Source organism: Lithobates pipiens, unplaced genomic scaffold (genome assembly GCF_037356315.1).
Source record: "Lithobates pipiens isolate NorthernLeopardFrog02 unplaced genomic scaffold, aLitPip1_a1.2 Scaffold_65, whole genome shotgun sequence".
Classification (NCBI taxonomy): Eukaryota; Metazoa; Chordata; class Amphibia; order Anura; family Ranidae; genus Lithobates; species Lithobates pipiens.
Genome location: NW_027507887.1, coordinates 1,913,578 through 1,933,756, shown reverse-complemented (window position 1 = coordinate 1,933,756; position 20,179 = coordinate 1,913,578). Strand labels below are relative to the sequence as shown.

General features: G+C 41.2%; 1 protein-coding gene across 4 annotated transcripts in view; it reads right to left on the bottom strand.

The window, feature by feature from the left end:
* The window catches only part of LOC143958930 (ras GTPase-activating protein 4-like), a 238,831-nt gene that overhangs the window by 36,305 nt on the left and 182,347 nt on the right, over nt 1–20,179 (bottom strand). For all 4 annotated transcript variants that reach the window (XR_013270146.1, XM_077467919.1, XM_077467917.1 and 1 more), the window contains exons 9-12: nt 17,237–17,354; nt 13,637–13,790; nt 10,215–10,279; nt 7,886–7,998 (exon numbers count right to left, since the gene is read on the bottom strand). Coding sequence is in view for 3 of the 4 variants with exons in the window: in XM_077467919.1 (XP_077324045.1) it covers nt 7,886–7,998; nt 10,215–10,279; nt 13,637–13,790; nt 17,237–17,354 (450 nt within the window). In the remaining variant the exon portion in view is untranslated. The remainder of the gene's footprint in view (nt 1–7,885; nt 7,999–10,214; nt 10,280–13,636; nt 13,791–17,236; nt 17,355–20,179) is intronic.

Here is a 20,179-nt window from a genome sequence, read left to right as displayed (position 1 = left end):
TTCAATGCCCCCCCCCCCCCCCACCTGTGGCAAATGTCCTTGAACAACTCATGGAGTAGGAAACATACCTGCCTATGCATGGAATGTAAAATTGGTTGACATGGAATGTAAAATCCATTGGTTGATGTAGGCAACTTCCATCAGAATGATCCAATGCTGCATAGACAGCCAAATAATCCAAAGTTCCAGGATGTTGATGAGACTCCTCTGAAAAGCAAATCTCCTGCACCAACAGGGTGCTCCTCCCCAGTCTTGCAGACTAGTATCTGTCGAGAGTGTATTGCAGGATACAGGAAGGATAGACTTTCTCCATTCCAGAGCTAGATTCCTGAGCCACCAGGCCAAGGACAACCTGGTCCTTGGTGCCAAGCATATCAATTTGTCTAGGGATTTTCAAAAAGACAAATGTTGCATTGTGGAGGTCTAGAGTGAAACTGCACAAAAAGGACTGCCACGACAAAGGCTACTATCAGGCCCAAGACCCATACAAATGTGGAGAGTTGGGTAACACATGAACTGGAGACTTTAATTTGTTATTGGAAAGTCTCCTGTAGAAGAAACACTCTGGACTGAGCTGTTGACCCAAACTATACCACAATACTCCAACCAAAGTGTTGGTTTCCGGTGACACTTTCCAAATGTTCAGGATCCATCTGAACCACTGTAATGTCTGGGCAGGCAAAGACACTTTATCAGATTGACTCTGCTCTGACTATTCTCTTAACAGGTTGTTTAAGTATCCCACAACAGAGATGCCACAAGAGCAAAGTAAGGCTAATACTGGGGCCAGCACCTTGGTTAACACCCAAAGTGCTGATGAAAGGCCCAAGGTCAGGGCCACAAACTTGTAGTGTAGAGGCCCCACAATAAGGTGTAGGAAACACTGATGTGCTGGTAAAATGGGTAGGTACGTAGGTATACATCCTTGATGTTCACAGAAGCCAGAAATGCTCCCTAGTAAAGGGATGCAATGCCAGACCTGGTGGATTCCATGCAGAAATTCTGAGGTCAAATAAAGACATTCAGTGCTCTTAGATCCAAAATAGCAGGAATAGTTTAGGAATGATAAACAGGTTGGAGTAAAGTTCTTGAAACCATTCCGACAAAGACCACCTTGATCCAGAAGACCCCAGAGGGCTCTATGGATATCTGCTAATTTGTGCCATGACACAGAAAGGTTGGAGGTGAGAATACAAGGAGGAGGCAGGGAGCAAAACTTCAGTTTATACCCCAGAGATACCACCTCCTACACCCAAGCATCTAAGATGTAATCTTTCCAAGTGTCCCCAAAGGTTAATAAACGTCCCCACTCTGGAATGTGGGAATACACGTTCATTTGTTGAAGGATTTGGCAGACCGAGTTCCAGACTGGGAGTAAAGTTTTGGAGGTCTTGATGTGGAGGGCGCAGGAGTGGAAAAATAAAAGGCACATTTCTTAACAGATAAAAGAGGGAAGACTTTGTTTCCAAGTCTTATGCTTAGAAATAAGGGTGTTTTGGGCATAAGTAGCATCCTTGATAATGGTATCAAGAGTAGATCCGAAGAATTGTTGCCCCTCAAAGGTCATCAGGAAAGCAGATTCAGCAGTTCAGCACTTTAACCCACACAGGAGAAAAATCTGAAAGCTTTCTGCTGACCGTCACAACTAAAGTTGAAAGCTATAGCCATTGAATCCATGTGTTCTATAATCAAGGGATCTACCACAGTAGTAATAAAAACATCACTTTTAAGATAATTTCATCAGTCAGCCATGGTTTGGCACAGTTAAATCAGCCAAGATGGGGTGAACAGCAGGATCAACCAGTGAAAGTGAGTTCTAGAGAGGGCTTTAAACCAATTATCAGTTGGCTCTTTAACCAGTTGCCACCTGCCCACCATCAAATGATGGAGGGGCGGTGTGGCTCTCGTTCGACGTCGGCCCATTCGAACAGGGCATGCGTGCAATCGGGTGCGTGCAGCCCTGCACTGTCGGTGGCGGTGTCCCTGAGGCACAGCTTGGCAATAACAGGGGTGAACAGCCAATGGGCATGGCTGTTTTTCATGTGATTGGCCATGATCCAGTCACGGCCGATCACAGATGGTACTTCCCCCTTGGACATGGCGCATGCACATGATTGGGAGCGAGCTGCACGGGGATGTCAGTGGCGGTGTGTTCCCAGGAACACAAGCCATCACCAAGAATGGTAAACAGCCAATGGCTGTTTACCACGTGATTGGCTGTGATCCATTCACGGCCGATCAAAAAATGTAAACACAGACTGCTTACTGGCTGTTACTGGCTCTTCTCTCCTCACACACCATTTCTAGTGTGAGGAGAGAAGAGCTAGGAGCAGCGAGTTACCAATGTGTGTGTGTATTCTACAAAAGCACCACACAATAAAGAAAACCTGTCACATCACTCCTACCCCTTCATTGCACCTGTCACCCAACAGTCACCACATCAGTGCCCATAAAGTCCACCTGTTACCCATCAGTGCCCATAAAGTGCACCTGTCACCATCAGAGACTGCCATCAGAGACAGTCAGTGGTGCACATGTCATCCATCAATGACTGTCGCCTGTCTCCCATCAGTGACCGTCACCAGTGATCATCATCAGTCACCTATCAGTGACCACCACCTGTCACCTATCAGTCCCATAAAGTGCACAGGTCACCATCAGAGACTGCCATCAGTGACCGTCACCTGTCACCCATCAGTGACCGTCACCTGTCATCTATTGTGAACGTCACCTGCCAACCATCTGTCACCTGTCACACAGCCCATCAGTGACTGCCACCTGCCACCCATCGCACAGCCTATCAGCAGCATGTCCAAAAAAGTTTATAGCAGTGAGGAGGCATTCCATATCCTCTCCATGACTGATGAGAGCAGCGGGGAGTTCTCATTAGATTCCAATGCCAATTTGCCGATTTGAACCTATTGATAGCACTGGATCAGCAAATGAATTGGAGGAAGAATGGGTCCCTCTTAAATGGGCAAGAGGCTCTGGAAACCAGGCAGCCGCCCAGGATCAAATGCCCAGGCCCAGTACCAGCGCTGCTGTCAGCGATAAAACCCAGGATCAAATTCCCAGGCCCAGAACGAGAGCTGCAGTATCACCCCCAAGTACAGGAATTTCAAATCCCCCAAATACCAGCACTATATTGTCACATCCCCCAAGAGTCAGGGCCACTACATACCTCCCAGATGCTCTTGCCAACCCAACATGGCTGCCTTCCGACTCAGGATCAGCAAGTATTCCCCCTTTCACCACTCAGCCAGGCCAATACCCAAGAAACCCTAAGAAATTGATTGTTTTTATCTATTTTTGCCCAACACTTTGCTGTAATTTATCATGGACCAGACCAATCTATATGCCCAGCAGCATATTGCCAACAACCCCCAATCATCATATGCCCGTTTGTTTGAGTGGAGAGATCTTACTTTGGAGGGAGTTCAAATTGTTTATGGGCCACACAATAAACATGGGGCTTACAAAAAAAAATTAAGGACATGTCTACTGGTCCACCAACCCCATCCACCATATGCCCATTTATTCTGCCGCAATGCCCAGGTCCCGATATGAGATGATTATGCGCTTCCTTCACTTCAGCGACAACACCCAGTGCCCTCCCCGAAATCATTCAAATTAATGACAGATTATGTAAAATTTGCCCACTCAAACATTTTTTCACAAAGATTTGTAGAACTCTATGTCCCCAATCAGCATATATGTGTGGATTAGTCCATAGTACCCTTTTCAGGCCAGTTAGGAATAAAAAACAATATATTCCTAGCAAAAGGGCCAGATACGGAGTAAAATTTTATAAGCTTTGTGAGAAAATCATGGGATATCTGTATGCATTCTGCATATATGAAGGAAGAGATTCCCAGCTCCAGCCCCCTCAGTGCCTGACCTACATGGGCCCAACTGGAAAAACCTGCAGAAAGAACAGGCAGGGCTTCCCACAATCCATAGTTAACAAAAAACTGCGATGGGGGGGGAAAAGCAACTTTGAGAAGCAGCAAAGTGCTGGCCTTGAGGTGGAAGGATAGCAGGAATGTGTACATGATGATGATCACCATCCACGATGACACTACAGTTGAGGTTCAAAGAAGATGAGGTCCCATTGAAAAGCCAACATGCATCCATGAATACAATCTCTACATGGGGGTCGATTTCAATGACCAAATACTTCAGCCCTATTTGACAATAAGGAGGTCCCGTTTCTGGTACAAGAAAGTAGAAATTTATCTCATTAATTTGGCCATTTATAATGCATACATAATCTACACCAAATCCACAGAAAGCCACACCCCCTTCCTGAAATTCATCGAAGATGTTGTCACATCCATAATCTATCAACAAACGCCCCCCCGATTTCAGCCCAAAACTTGGTCTGAAATCGGACCTGAAATGGTGAGCAAGGACGCACCGGACTCCTGCTGTGAGCTGCTGCATGCTCATATGTGAATCCAGCCTAAATCCAGCCAACATTTTGGCCAAAATTTGTAAAGAAAAAATGACTAATTTGCAAAATTTTATGACAGAAACAAAGACAAAGGCATTTTTTCATCAAATGTTCAGTCTTTTTTTATTTATAGCACAAAAAATAAAAAACCCAGTGGTGAATAAATACCACCAAAAGAAAGCTCAATTTGTGTGAAAAAAAATTATAAAATTTTTTTTTGGGTACAGTGTAGCATGACTAATTTTCATTCAAAATGCCCTGTACTTAAGTGGTTAAAGACAGGTACACCCTTCACTGGTATAGTAGTCAATTTGTAAATGCGGAACACTGCTGGATTCACAGTGGGGGTAGACTGTTTTTGTGCAAAATGCTCTTCAAAAAGGTAGAAGTTTAATTAGCCATGGGGGAAATAAAGAGCTTTTTATGGTGTTTCCCATCTCTGAAAGTGAAAGAGTTAGAACAGCAGATGCAATAGGAAAGTCTTTGCGGCTTTAGAGGCATTAAAGCACCGAAGACTAGAAACAGCATTGGGGGAATAAACAGGCTCATCCTCTAGTTTCAGAGTCAAACACTCTCTTTTTACTCCATTAGCCCGGCTGAGGACATGCACACCTGATAGCTACAGTGCAAGAGACAAGTTCTAGCAGCAATATAGAAGAGAGCCTTGTCTGAAGAAAAAAAATATTGAAGAGTTAAAAAATAAAGGTGCTAGAAAGAAATATGCTAGCCTTGCACAGCATAGCTGATGAGAAGTCATACATTATCCTAGGACACTAGCAAACAACCGAATCATGCTTCTAGTAGGAGGAGTTACCCTGGGCCTACAGTTTTCTTGTTTTCCAGTGTTCTACCCCATTGTAGCCATAGAACCTGAACAGGAAAGACTTCCTGTGCCTCTCAATGGAAGAGAGAACAAAATACATGTTTATGCAACATAAAGTCATGCACTTAAAAAGGATGTGAAAATCATTAGTTATGGGTATTTACTTCCTCCTCTCTCTGATTTACAGGCAAAGCCTTCTTTCTGACATCCTAGTTCTTATGCAATACACTTCTGTTTCATTTGGACAAAAGGAACACCGGAAGGTCAGATGTTCAGCCTCTGGTCAGTGTAACATTTATATGAACACTGTATCATTATTATTCCTTGGGGGAAAAAAACCTGCAACAAGCTGAATTTTAGTTAAAGCAGAACGCCACCCAAACCCCATTTTTATTTTATTTTTTGTGTAAAGGAGCAGGTTTTAACCTCTTGCCTGGCCTGTGCTTCTGTCAGTAACCATGGAGCTTTCCCTCAACTCTATTGATAGTTGTGGCTCAGCAGTAAACCTCCTGGCTCGGCCATATTTTTCAGATTGGGAATACACAAGGGAAACATGGAAATTCTGAAGTTTGTAAAGTGCAATGCTTGCATGCAGCTGCTCTTTGTTTAAAAATGCTGTAATGTACAAGACTGCCTATAAAAATCGCCTGCTTTCAGGATTCAGATAAATATTTTGTCTTCATTAACCTCCCTGGCGGTAATCCCGAGTCTGGCTCGGGTTGGGATTTTACTATCATAAGCGGTAACCCCGAACCAGACTCGGGATGGCATCGCTGGATACAGGGAGGGCACGGAGAAGTTACTTACCTTGTCCCCTGGATCCAGCGATGTCCTCCGCGCTGTGTGATGGAGCTGTCCTCCGCTCGATTCACAGTGCCGAATGGCGCCGATCTCCGTTCCCTGCGATGTTACGGCGCAATTCAAAAAAGTACACAAAACACACACAGTACTGTATAAAAAAAATTACACACCCCTTTGTCCCTAGTGGTCTGTGCAATGCCCTGCATGCACTTTTATATTATAAATACGTTTTTTCTGCCTGGAATTTGGAGATTAAATAAATAAATAAAGTCGCGCTATGGAAAAACCAAAACAAAACTAGATCTCCAATGTGATAGAAATATAAAAAAGGTAAATAAATAAAAAGTGAAGAAAAAAAAGAGAATGTACTGGGTTAGAGCTGCCTGTGCCTGAAGCCCTCACTTCCTTAATAGGGAGGAGAGGGAAATGGAAAGTGTAGAATAAAAAGGTTATGGCGCTAAACCCTATCAGTGATGTGATAAGTTAACCTATCAAAACCTGGTGTTTAATTTTTTATATAAAAAGAAAAAACTGTTGGCAGTAGCGTGCAAAGATTTCCTAAAATAATTTTATCCTAATTAAAAAGTGTGTGATCAATGTGGAATCAACATACGTGTTCCATCATAATTATAATCAAAGTGGATATTAAGTTATCTTATACGTATCAGCCTACTATGGGTGGATACTAAAAACATGTAAACATTCATTTAGGTATGCAACATGGTGAAAATGTTATTTGTATTCAACAATGTGCTAGTTCAGAACAGACTGTGCAAACATGTGCAAAATATGTGCAAAAACCAACTAAGGATCAGAACAACCAGGGATCAGAAATATATTCAACCAATAATCGCATGAAGACGCAAAATATGTGCAAAAAAAAAAAAAAGCAACTAAGGATCAGAACAACCAGGGATCAGAAATATATTCAACCAATAATCGCATGAAGACGCATCTATGTCCAATGTAAGTCCAAAATTAATGTTTGGCTTAATGATACTGCCTCTTCAGATTATTGTTGTAGACATGGAGATTGTCCATTGTAACCAGAAAGTGTCCCTTTTTCAGTGTTTTAGGATTTGATTACATTATTGAATAATTTTTATTATTATTTATTATATTATGAACTTTATCATACCCGGGATGTCTGCTAGACTCTGGTTTGAACAGATTTAAGAGAGTTATTCCTAAGAATTATAGGACTACAATATAAAACGCCAAATTTCCATGCAAAATAATTGTACCGCTTTCAGCACCTAAAACCAGAACTAATCATACCGCCAGGGAGGTTAAACTATATTCACACTGCATAATATAATTCATTATAACACATATTACTAAAGCCTATCTCTGGGGAAAAGAAAAATCCTTCCTGCAGTGAGGCTGCTTGCAAGGCTTAAATGCTGATTTACATCTGAGATACCAGAAAAAGCAGTTTTATATACCTGATTCCTTGGTTACCCAGCAGGCACCACTCTCCTCTGCTAACTTACGCTCCAGTAGTAGACTGTCCCTAGGCATCCTTAAGTCCAATATAGGGCTAAGGGCCTTGCATTAAATTTGATGATGTCAACTGCTGAAGCATGGGGAGAAGAGGCTAGGGGGTGCTGGCCTGGTGTGTGTAGGGAACCTCCTGGAGCAGATGAGAGGGTCTGTAAACATGCTTTTACCAATACTCTAGACCTAAATGAGCATTTAACCCTTGCTCTTTGAGGAAGCCCCACTGCAAGGTAGAACTTTTGTTTTCTCTGGAGTTCAGTTTAAACTTACTAGATAATATTAGATATTAATACAGTATCCACACTTACCCAGCTTCTTTAATCTCTAATTTACTAGGATCCAGTTCAATATATTTTTTCTCTTCAAAGATACGATTGATTGTTGGTCCAACAACACTGTGTAAATACTGGGTTCCTGCTACCTGCAGCATAAACAATATTTGCATCATAAACATGAAGAATATGAAAAATAAAACTATTGAAATTTTTTAATAAGCTGGCTGAAGGTTTAAGCTGTCATTCACTACCAATCTTTACAGATTTCTGGAGCCATATTATCTAGATTTTCCCATGAGCAAGACAGAGAAAAGTCAAGTTGCGCTTTAAATCTGCATCCTGGAGCCACCTGCTTTAGACATTTTTCTGTGTATTCTTATGAACATTCCACTTCTGGAAGCAGAGGTGATATATCATCTGGTCTCTAAAAGATTCTCTTTAGGAATATAAGAGGAGGCCATCTGGCTCAAAGAATAGCTTAAAAACTGAGCTTGGTGTAGCATTTGCTTGCTGTACAAAAGTTGGTGGCAAGTTTGCTTGTCAAGGTCTTAAAGACAACCACGATCATATTTCCCGTGTCTTACCCCTGACAGAGGATATTTCTTTAAACGAGTACTAAAGTCAAGTTTATTTCATAATAATACATATACATAATATTATCACTAACTCATAATTGCTGTATTTACCAGGAAAAAGCTGTTTGTTTTACAGTTTTTAGTTCACATCAATTTAATCCGCCCGCTGGCGTTCTTAAAAAACAGGATTCATCCCTACTGTCATGGGGATTCCCCACTGACAGCAACATGTAAACAAAAGAGCTGACCTTTGGGCCTGTTATGGATTTTGGGGGAGACCACATAATGAAATAAAAAACAAAAAATTGCTGCCCACCGAACCCAACTGCTCCCACAGCTTGCCGTCACCAAATTACATTGCCAGCTTTTCCTGCCTGCTTATGATATCAATGAGTATTGACTAGATATGGACATGTCCATATCTGGTCAATGATGTCATAAGTAGGCTGGGTACTCAATGATGTCACTAGGTGACGCCTGCCCCTTTGTTTACTTCAGCAGTGGGGACAATTGATGTTGCTAGTTCTGCACTAAACAAAGGGACATCACTGGGTGACCCCGCCCACTTATGACATCATTGACAATATATGAACATTCCCTTTTATTTACTTTAGTAGCGGGAAGAACCGGAAATGTAATTTGGCTTTGGCAACAGGAGCAGTCAGGTTCAGCAAAAGCCATTTTTTTTACTGTCTGGGTTGGCAGCTATAATTTTTCATGACTGACGTAACCCTACATCACTGAACGATGTGACTGACCATAGATCTACACTGCAGGACTTGTCAAAAACAGTGTTGTGTTTATTTTGTCATTTTTTTGGTGAATGATTATGTACCCCATACTAACATAGGAGTGCTTCCAGATTCTGATAGGTGACCTCCTGCACCCCACAACCATTGGGCCAGGGGTATGGGGAAGAGGCCCTTGTCCTCATTAACATGACATGGGGACAAAATGCTTCGCCCCCTCGGACAAAGTTCCCCCCTTATTGAGGGCATGTGGCCTGGTATAGTTCAGAAGGGGGGGGGGGGGGGGCGCAAGCTGCTAATCGACCCCTTTCCTGGTCTACAAGGCTGAATGCTCAGATAGGTGTCTGGTATGGATTTTGGGGGTGGACCTCACACCAATATTTTTTGGCAAAGGATTCCCCCCCCCCCCCCCCCAGAGCCATACCAGACCCAAAGGGCCTAGTATGGATTGGGTGTGGCCTCATGCTGGGTTTTTTTTAAAAAATGTTTTAAATTTTTGGCTCTTATGTTTACATTCTACTCTTAGCAGGTACTCACAGTCACTGCTTTTTCATTTGAACCAGAGTGAAGGAACACATCCTCAGGTACCCTTTAGATGTGTATGTTCCAGGGGAGGGAGGGGGAGAGGGTCACTTGATGATGTAGAATCTAGCTATGTAGTCTGCCCAGCAGTTGCTTCATAACATTCTATCAGCACTGCTAAAGTCTCATCACTGGGTGGCCAGCAGGGAGAAAAATGCTTATCTAAAGGGATTTCAGGGATGTGTTTTTTCATTCCAGCTCATCACTTACACTTGTAGTTTTTGTTTTCAGTGCATCTGAATGGGTCGCCTCAAAGGGACATATTGTGAGGGCAGACTGAATTATAGTCACAGGCATAAGGGAAACTGAAGGCAGTTGAGGATATTTGTAATGATTTATAAGCTATTTAAATATATATACCATTAAACAATTGGGAATTCATCAAATAAAGCCTTCACACGTAAACATTTGACAAGACTGAGAATTAAGGTGATAAATTAAAAATATATTGTTTACCTTAAGAAAGGATTCCATTGACTTGGAAGCCAAAGAATTACTTCTGAATAATGTGTTTGGTTCATCTGTGATAATAATATATTTGATTTACAATTCAAACATCAATATATAAAATAAGGAAATATTATTTATCAACCATAAACTGAACAGTATAGAAAAGAGCACAAGTGCAGACTAAATGCTTATCTTTTTAAAAATCATAATTTTACCAACATCGCACAATTTCCAATACATGCATGTTAATACAAGTATTACTTTTGATGGTCGTCGCCTAGCAGGGTATTATACTTGCTCTGCAATGTGGGGTTATGAGTTCAATCCCCAACAGTACTATCTACATGGTGCTTGCATGACATGTCCCCATCAATACTGATAGATTAACTGGTTTACATCCAAACTAGCCTTTGGTCTAGTTCACACTAATGCAATTTGAGTTGCACAGAATCGCATGACAATGGAAATCACATTTTTTAATGATGCCCATTCACATCAATGTAACAACGTATGGAACAATATTGGAAAAGGATCCTGTACTACTTTGGTGTGACTCCAGTGAGATTTTGGCTCCATAGAACATACAAACCACATCTAAAACAAACCAAGTTGCACTGCTTAATTGCACTGAAAATCGGATCTGATCGCAGTAGTGTGAATCTATCCTTACTGTGAGTACAGTGCCTTGAAAAAGTATTCCTACCCCTTGAAATTTTCCACATTTTGTCACGTTAAAACAAAAAAAAACGTAAATGTATTTTATTGGGAATTTATGTGCTAGACCAACACAAAGTTGTACATAATTGTGAAGTGGAAGGAAATAATAAATGGTTTTCCAAATTTTTTACAAATAAATATATGAAAAGCGTGGCATGTATTTGTATTCAGCCCCCCTGTACTCTGATACCCCTAACTAAAATCTAGTGGAACCAATTGTCTTCAGAAGTCAGCTAATTAGAGTCCACCTGTGTGTAATTTAATCTCAGTATAAATGCAGCTGTTCTGTGAAGCCCTCAGAGGCTTGTTAGAGAACATTAGTGAACAAACAGCATCATGAAGGCCAAGGAACACACCAGACGGGTCAGGGATAAAGTTGTGAAAAAGTTTAAAACAGAGTTAGGTTATAAAAAAAATCCCAAGCTTTGAACATCTCATGGAGCATTGTTCAATCCATCATCCGAAAAAAGAGTATGGCACAACTGCAAACCTACCAAGACATGGCCGTCCACCTAAACTGACAAGCTGGGCAAAGAAAGCATTAATCAGAGAAGCAGCCAAGAGGCCCATGCTAACTGGGGAGGCGCTGCAGACATCCACAGCTCAAGTGGGAGAATTTGTCCACAGGAGAACTATTAGTTGTGCACTCCACAAATCTGGCCTTTATGGAAGAGTGGCAAGAAGAAAGCCATTGTTGAAAGAAAGCTAAAAGAAGTCCCGTTTGCAGTTTGCGAGAAACTATGTGGGGGACACAGCAAACATGTGGAAAAAGGTGCTCTGTGTTGAGACCAAAATTTAACTTTTTCGCCCAAAAGCAAAACGCTATGTGTGGCGGAAAACTAACACTGCACATCACCCTGAACACACCATCCCCACCGTGAAACATGGTGGTGGCAGCATCATGTTGTGGGGATGATTTTCTTCAGCAGGGACAGATTTGATGGGAAGATGGAGCCAAATACAGGGGAATCTTAGAATCTTTGGGGCCAAATACAGGGGAATCTTAGAAGAAAACCTGTTAGAGTCTGCAAAAGACTTGAGACTGGGGCAGAGGTTCACCTTCCAGCAGGACAACGACCCTAAACATACAGCCAGAGCTACAATGGAATGGTTCAGATAAAGCATATTCATGTGTTAGTATAGCCTAGTCAAAGTCCAGACCTAAATTTAATTGAGAATCTGTGGCAGGACTTGAAAATTGCTGTTCACAGACGCTCTTTAGCCAATCTGACAGAGCTTGAGCTATTTTGCAAAAACAGAATGGGCAAAAATGTCACTCCCTAGCTGTGCAAAGTTGGTAGAGACACCCCAAAAAGACGTGCAGCTGTAATTGCAGAGAAAGGTGGTTCTACAAAGTATTGACTCAGGGGAGCTGAATACAAATGCACACCACACTTTTCACGTATTTATTTGCAAAAAATGTTGAAAACCATTTATCATTTTCCTTCCACTTCACAATTATGTGCCACTTTGTGTTGGTCTATCACATAAAATCCCAATAAAATACATTTACCTTTTTGGTTGTAACATGACAAAATGTGGAAATTGTGTGGGTAAGGGTGTGAATACTTTTTCAAGGCACTCCCTCAAGTTTAAATAAAATTAGGCAGAAGTAAATGCCAACGGGAAATGCAAGTCTATAGTATATGTAGTAGCAGATGTTGATATTTTAAAATAGCCTTTAATGGGCAATTCTAAAAAAATATTACTTCTGCTGTGGGTGAATATTTGTAATTTGAATGACCTTCAGTCTTCTTACATCTCTTATAGACTTCCATGGTGATTTTGTGTCTCTATTTTCAGCCGGATTCGATAGTTGTTTGTTACATTATAATGAGTCCCAGGGAAACCACTATTTCACTTTTAGTAAAGGTCATGACAGATGGGACTTTGCGTTCTGATGCGGGGTACTGCATAACTGGATTCAAGTAATTCAAACTGCCAGCAGCAAAACAAAACTTAAAGAGGAACTTTACCCATAACAACTTAATATAAAATAATGTTGTTTAGCAGGTAACATACATTCCACTTTAATAATTATGCTACCAAATTAGTGTGTGCTGTAAAATTGCATCCAGCATTGCTCCTGTTTCTTCTTGATAGAGGCTGCCATTTTGCTGAAGCCCAGAGCCCCTGAACAGCAGCAGATCATAAAGTGGAACTAAACCCATCGATTTAACATTTTCAAAAAACAGTTACATTCCTGGAATGCTGGGATTGTCCTCAACCAAACTGTCAAACCATCAAATGGCAAGTGTCATAACTTGTCGCATGTGCAGCACCATTGCAGTTGCAGATCAAACAGAAGCAGCTTCCTTGGCTGTAAAGGATAGGAGGGTTTAATTCCACTTTAAGGCTGTCAGCAGATCGACTTCTACAAACTCAGCAGTGCCTAAAAAATTAAGAGCAACTAAGTGTACGCACAGCAGGGTGAGACAGTGTATTACTGGATTTTAAACAGTATAGGCACTTATTTTTAAAGCTATACCTGAAAAAAGGGCCAGCCTGAAGTGATCTAGCAGGACTTAATTTTCTAACTAAAGTTCCACTTTAAATATCAGCTATGGGTGTGGTTAGCCTCTCTAAAAGAGTCACTTAATTTTGCAACTTAATGCCCATAATTAATAAAAGATGAAATGCAACAATGGCACCTCTTCTGAGAAATGTTACTTTTGCTCCCGCAATGGAAAACATGCACAGATGTCACTTACTCGTTTTTTCCAGCTCAAGCCTAAAGAGTAGATCAAGGAATTCCTTTGCTAGCCCTTGTCCTAAGAAAATCTTTACAAGGTTGGTGGCCACTTCCTGTCTGCATTCAGCAGATGTGGTGTCATCTATCAGTGTTATTAAAGGTCCACACTTTTCCTGTTGAAACACAAACATAATTCACAGGACTATAGTTTTAATGTCCATGGCCTTCTCAAAAAAAATCGAATTTCCACTGATACATGTTGCACACTTTAAAGCTGGTTTAAATAGTTAATTTAAAAAAAAGCTGGTTCAAATGTACTATTTACTTCACTAACAGGTGCAGTAGCTATGTGCTCTGTATAAACTATGTAGCCTCAACTACATACAGTATACAGCTCTGTGTTTCAGCAGTGGGACAGGAACTTCCTGCCCAGCTCCTGGAACAACATTGAGCTGGGCCGAGGGCTGATCAGCCATTCACAGGGAGCTTTGTATTATATGAATTAATACAAAACTTCTGATTGGCCAAGGCAGATAAGTGGTAGCATAACATCACATCTCCAACTCAGCAATCAGAGGAAGCTTTGCATACATTCATAGAATACAAAGCTGCCTGTGAAGTTCTGGGCAGTGCTCAGCCTGACTTTATATAGCTTAGATACAGTTTATACAGCTCACACATCCACTGCATCTGTTAGTGAGAGAATTAGTTGTTTGGACCACCTTGGACTAAACCATGGAGATCAGCTTTGAAAGCACTACATTGTTTAAGTATTACTATCTATGCTTATATGTACACATTACTATTGAGAGTCTGGGAATGTATGATATATGATAAGCAATGGCTTATATAATTGTGCTGGAGCACTGGTTTGCTATAGTCTATGGAAAGCAAATTGAATCTTTATAAGCGCATTATTAAACCTGCTTATTTTAGCTACCAAGATAGTCACTGTCACTTAAGGCTGGTTTCTAATTAGTCTCTGTGGGTTACTTGCTATCTCTGCCCTCTGTACTCTATTATAAATCTCTAAAGTGTCCTTCAGTAATATTATACCTTAACGCTAGAACTAGGAGTAGCTAGGGAAGGCAGTGGCCTTAGTCATTAGACACTATTATTGGGTGTGTGTTTATATTCTATCTACAGTCCAAGTGCTTTGTAATCTTATACAGGTAAGAACACAACTAATTTGAACCGATCAATCATACCAGCAACAGGAATGCCACACAACGAGAGGCAAAATAATATTCTTGCATTACTAAAACAGCCATGTGGAAAAAGTTCTACTCTTCACGCTAGGCTCATTGCTTTCTCAAAGAACAACAAAGCCCCTATCGACACGCTATTATACAGAAACATGAATTGATCCCACATGATCATTAACCCCTTCATTATTTAAACATATTCCTTCATAATGTATTGTGTAATGCATAATTGTATATATAACAAATTAAAACATTTTTATAATTTAATTTTCACTGATGTTAAAATAAATAAAGTATAAATGAATTAAAGTTAAAATAAATAAAATATCTAAGATATAATCTTACTCTTCTACTTCATATTACCCTTAGACTGGGTTCACAATGCTGTGTGGAGCAGCTCACAGCAGGGGTCCGGTGCGTCGCTGTTCTCCATTTCATGGAGGAATCAGGCCGAATGTTTGGCTGGATTCGAACCTGAAATGGACCAGAAGATGCACAGGACTCTTCTGCAAACTGCTCCGCAGCTGTCCCAGGGCTGTGTGATTCGGCTCCATTGAGAGCGAGTCACAGTCTCCTGACAAGAAAATTGGAATGCGTGAAAATCTACATCCAATTCACACTAGTGTGAATTCAACCTTAAAGTGATTGTAAAGCTAAAACATTTTTTTTTATAATAAACATGTTATACTTACCTGCTCTGTTCAATGGTTTTGCACAGAGCACCCCCGTACCATCTTTTCGGATCCCTTGCTGGTGTTCCTGGCACCTCTACCCTGCTGAGTGCCCCCATAGCAAGCTGCTTGCTATGGGGGCACTCATGCAGGCTTGCTCCCGAGCTGCACTCTGCATGACCATTGACAAGCCACAGTGCTTCTTGGACCCACCCCCTGCTCCCTCCTCAATAGCCTGCTGCTGTGTCTGAGCCACAGAAAAGAGAGAGAGCAGCAATGCTGCTCTAATGCACAACGCTGGATCTTTAATCTATCAATGCTACTTTGCTATTAGGAAATTAAAGTTGCAAGACACATCATATTTCTTACAGCTGAAGTCTTGGTATCATTTTTATTGCATAGTTACATTACTCCAGCTTTGACCAACATAAGTATACCTGAGGGAAGTTCCGTGGAAGGTGACAATCACTGTAGTAGTTGCAATCATATGGGTTCTGTGTCAAGCGGCTTCTGCCTGTGCCTTCTGCATAGAGACCACAGGGGGGTTCCTTGCTTGTGATGATTGGAACGATACCACCCCACCTTTCCACCTCATGCAATCAGGGAAAGCCTTGTATTCGTTTAAAAATATAAGGCATTTTGTGAATGGCTGTGGACAGTGGTGGCTGCTGGTAATTAATGGGGGGGGGGGGGGGGTTAAGGCAGTAAACAGTGCACCCACAGCCAACCTTCCTGGTTGGTTAACCTGCAACACCCCCCTCCCCCGGTTCTGGTTTCGGCGGGTCCGGAGCACTATGATGGGCAGCGCTTCACCCAGGCGACAGACAGCAGGCATCACTGGTGGCTTCCCTTAGCCCTGCTCTGCTCTCCTCAGCGGGCATCACAGCAGCTTAAAAAAAAAAACTCCCCTCCCTATTGGAATTCATGCATCCGGCGTCTTGCATGGCGGCCAGATGCATGGATATGGGGGGCAGCGCCAGTGTGCCCCTAATGAATGGGTTGCCCCTGGCTGAGGGGCTGAGTGTTGGTCACTATACTAGCTGAAAGAAAAAACAAACAGATTCCTCCATCCACACAAGCAAAGTGGATGGAGGAGTACCCTTTGCTGTGTCATTGTATTCTGACAGTAGGATCTCCTCCACTATTAGAACATCCTGATCAGCACTGCAGCCAATTAGCTGCAGCAAGCTGATCGAGAAAAAATTTCCAACATTTCATTCAACAAAAGTAACGGCCACACATGGATCAAAATTTGGTTGGCATCTGCTGAATTTATATGTCAAGCTTTACAATGGTCCAAGCTGAACAAATGTAAGGTTGCATTTGCATGGGGATTATCTACTGATTCCCTTTGATGTTTTTTCCACCTTGGAGTTGGTAGCTGCAGTGGCCAAGCCCTGTAAACTTCAATGACAGGTCCCTGGTGACTGCAGCTATCCATTACTTTCCACGCAGCCAGTGATCACCTGCGGCGATCATTGCTGGATGCACACAAAGTGATCACTGCAGGTAATTGCTGGCTGTGCAGACAGCTATGGCCACTGTCGACCTGTCATTGAAATGTACAGGGCTCAGCCGCTGCTCACAGGTGGCAAAAAACAGCAGCAGGAATCAGCAGATCCTTGCTTTTGTCATTTGCACTGTGCTAGTTGCTGGGGTGAATTTAGCCTAACTTTTCAAAAAAGATCATACATGGAGTTCAACTTTAATACAGCCAAGCAACCTTTGATTTGCATATGTTACCTTGTAAGAAGCTTTTACTTCCTGGCACAGTAGTTCCACTAAAGGCTTGTAGTAATCCGATGGCAAAACAGTCTCATCACGGAGCCTCACCTGCAGCTGAAGAGAACCAAGGTTTCCCCTAGGTAAAAAAAAGGAACAACTAAATGTAACAATTCAATTCATAAAAGGGAATCTGTCACAAGGGATGTATACTGCATAGTTGGCTTCTATAAAAAAAAAAAAAATTCTAATAGGCTTTTACGCTGATAATCCGTTCCTTAGTAAGTTTAACTCAGAATGACAATGCGACTTTTGAAGTTAGAACTCTGCATGACAGTTAGGTAACAGTCATTTTCAATAGGGATTGCACAATAACATTGCACATATTTCCCTTATGATATGTTCTATTTAAAGTGGTTGTAAATATAAAAAAACATGTTTATACTTATCTGCTCTGTGCAATGAAATTGAACAAAGCAGCCCCAAACCTCCTCTTCTTGAGTCCCCCACCTGCGTTTCTGGCTCTTCCTCTCTGGCAAGCGCCCCCATAGAAAGTCTCTTTCAATTGGGGTATTTGTGCAGGCTCCCTTTTGAGCCTTGCTGTCTGTGTATATAGACACACACACAGCAGGACACAGCCCCGCCCCATCACTGATTTCATTGACAGTAGCCAATGGCTCCTGTTGCCTCAGCAATGCCCTATGAGGCAGGAAGTGAGGGGAGAAAAAAGCTGCAGAAGTGCAGAGCTCTGGATAGAATGAGGGCTCAGGAAAGTACAAAGGGGGGTGAGGGGGGATACTAATACCTAAATATGTTTTTTCTTAATGCAAAGAATGCATTAAGGTAAAACCTTTTTTAGGCTTTATAACCACTTAAAATAAAATCAGGCACATTTATTAAAGGTGTTGAAAGTTTTCAGAAAATAAATTATATTAATATGCACTTCAATTTTCGATTACATGAAAGGCAAATTCCTGTTTCGTTATTTAAAAGTAAACAGTACTCTGCTTTTCACATTACTGAATAATAAAGTAAATATTCACACAATTGATTGAACTCCTTTAGTAAATCAGTCTCAATCTATACAACAGTTTTCAGGTCTTTTGTGGAATGTATAGTTAAATAAATGGGCATTTTAGAAATATAAACATATTTTCCTGATTTGTCTGTATAAATATTCCACTTGACATTTCCTATAACAATAAAACTTAGTAAATGTTACTATCTTTCTGTGTACTAGGTATGCTTGCTTCTTGTGCAGTCAGTTTATTGTGCTTTAATTGTAACCTACACTAAAATGTCTATGAACCCAAAAGTGATATTGCTGCTGAAGATGAATTTTTGGTGAGACAACTGCTTACTTCTGAAATCTCATCTGAGATGTGACCAGCAAGATGTCGCTCCCGTAGTTCTAGGCATTTTTGGGTTTAAAACTGCTTTAAATCACATTTTACCTGAAATACCAGTCATACAGTTAAGGCTATCCATAGTTATGAGATCACTGCTAAATGAAGCAATATTGCAACCACTGAAGACAACCTAGGCCACTTTTAGTTGCCTAGGTTTAGTTTAGTAGCTGATATCAGGTATGTTTAGAAAAGTCTTTTTTCATTGAGTATTTGTGTTTTGTAAATTATTTTTTAAACAAAACCACAAATATACATACAGAAAAAGCAGCAGCAAAATGTATCAAAGCATACAGTGTACTGAAGTGTGACATAGGGGCAAGCGGTTCACGGAGTTCTGCAAAGAGACAGAGGAGTCCCATGGCAATCTACTACTGAGTCCTCAGAATATAAATTTTTACTCTGAAGGAAGTACAGAATATATGTGCATTTTGCAGTCATATCCAAACGCAGCAGTCTTATCACATACAATAAACATTACATTAAGGCTCCGTGCATACTAGCTCCTAAGCTCCTAGAAGATGTTATTAGCATTTTTTTCTCCTGCTCCTAGAAGCCAAATAGTGTTATGTGTCCATGCACACTACTTTAGGCTATTAGCGGTTTATATATTTCAGCGTCTAGAAGCAGAAAAAAGTTTATTGGAGCCATTTTTCCAGCATAAATGATCTTAAGCACGGCTAAACTCTCCTAATAGCATTGTTTGAGTTTTTTTCCCTTTTACTGCAAAAATGCTAATAGAATTCTTACGCTCCTAAACGCTCTTAAAATGCTACTATAAAAAGCTATTACCAGCATTTTTTATCCACTGTTTTTTTTCCAGCGTTTTTGTTAGCTTAAAAAAAAAAACACTAGTGTGCATGGAGCCTTAGCATACTTAATAATCAGTGTGTATGTTTATAATCAGCCCCTTTGTCAACTATTAGGACACCTGTTCCAAACATGAGTGCCTATAATTGCCTTCAAACCATATAGGCCAAGGGACAGTAACTAGGGATCAGACTAAATGAACGTAGGTTTCAGTTTGTCTATACAGCAAGCCCATATTTTCTGGAACCTCAGTGGACAATACCTTTTAATACATGTATCAAAAGATAATATGGACTATCTCTTTCGGCCACTCTCCAACAGAAGACAGAGATGGAGAGACCTGTTTTCTAGCCGTAAACAGTACTATGTCAAGAGCATCTATAGCTTACCAATCCAAATTTATGGATCAAGTATATCCCAGAATGCAAGTATTTACAGGGAAGGAGAGAGAACTCTATTCAAAGTTTTGATCACTTAGTTACAGTACCTAATGGGTTTGTGTCATCTCCAAGAATGGGTGTCCTATGACAAGCAGCTGAGAGATAGTTGGAACTTCTGCTTTAAGTGTTGGTGACCCCTTGCCAAGCCACATTTGGTATGTTATTTTTTTGGGGGAGGAGCAGGTACCCTGTTTTTAAAGGCACCCAGCTCCTACTTCCTCCCCTGGCTCCGTGGCGCCGGAAGGAAGATCACCTCTCCCCCCTCCCTCCCTGCAATCTCCTGGGACACATCACAGGTCCCAGAAGAT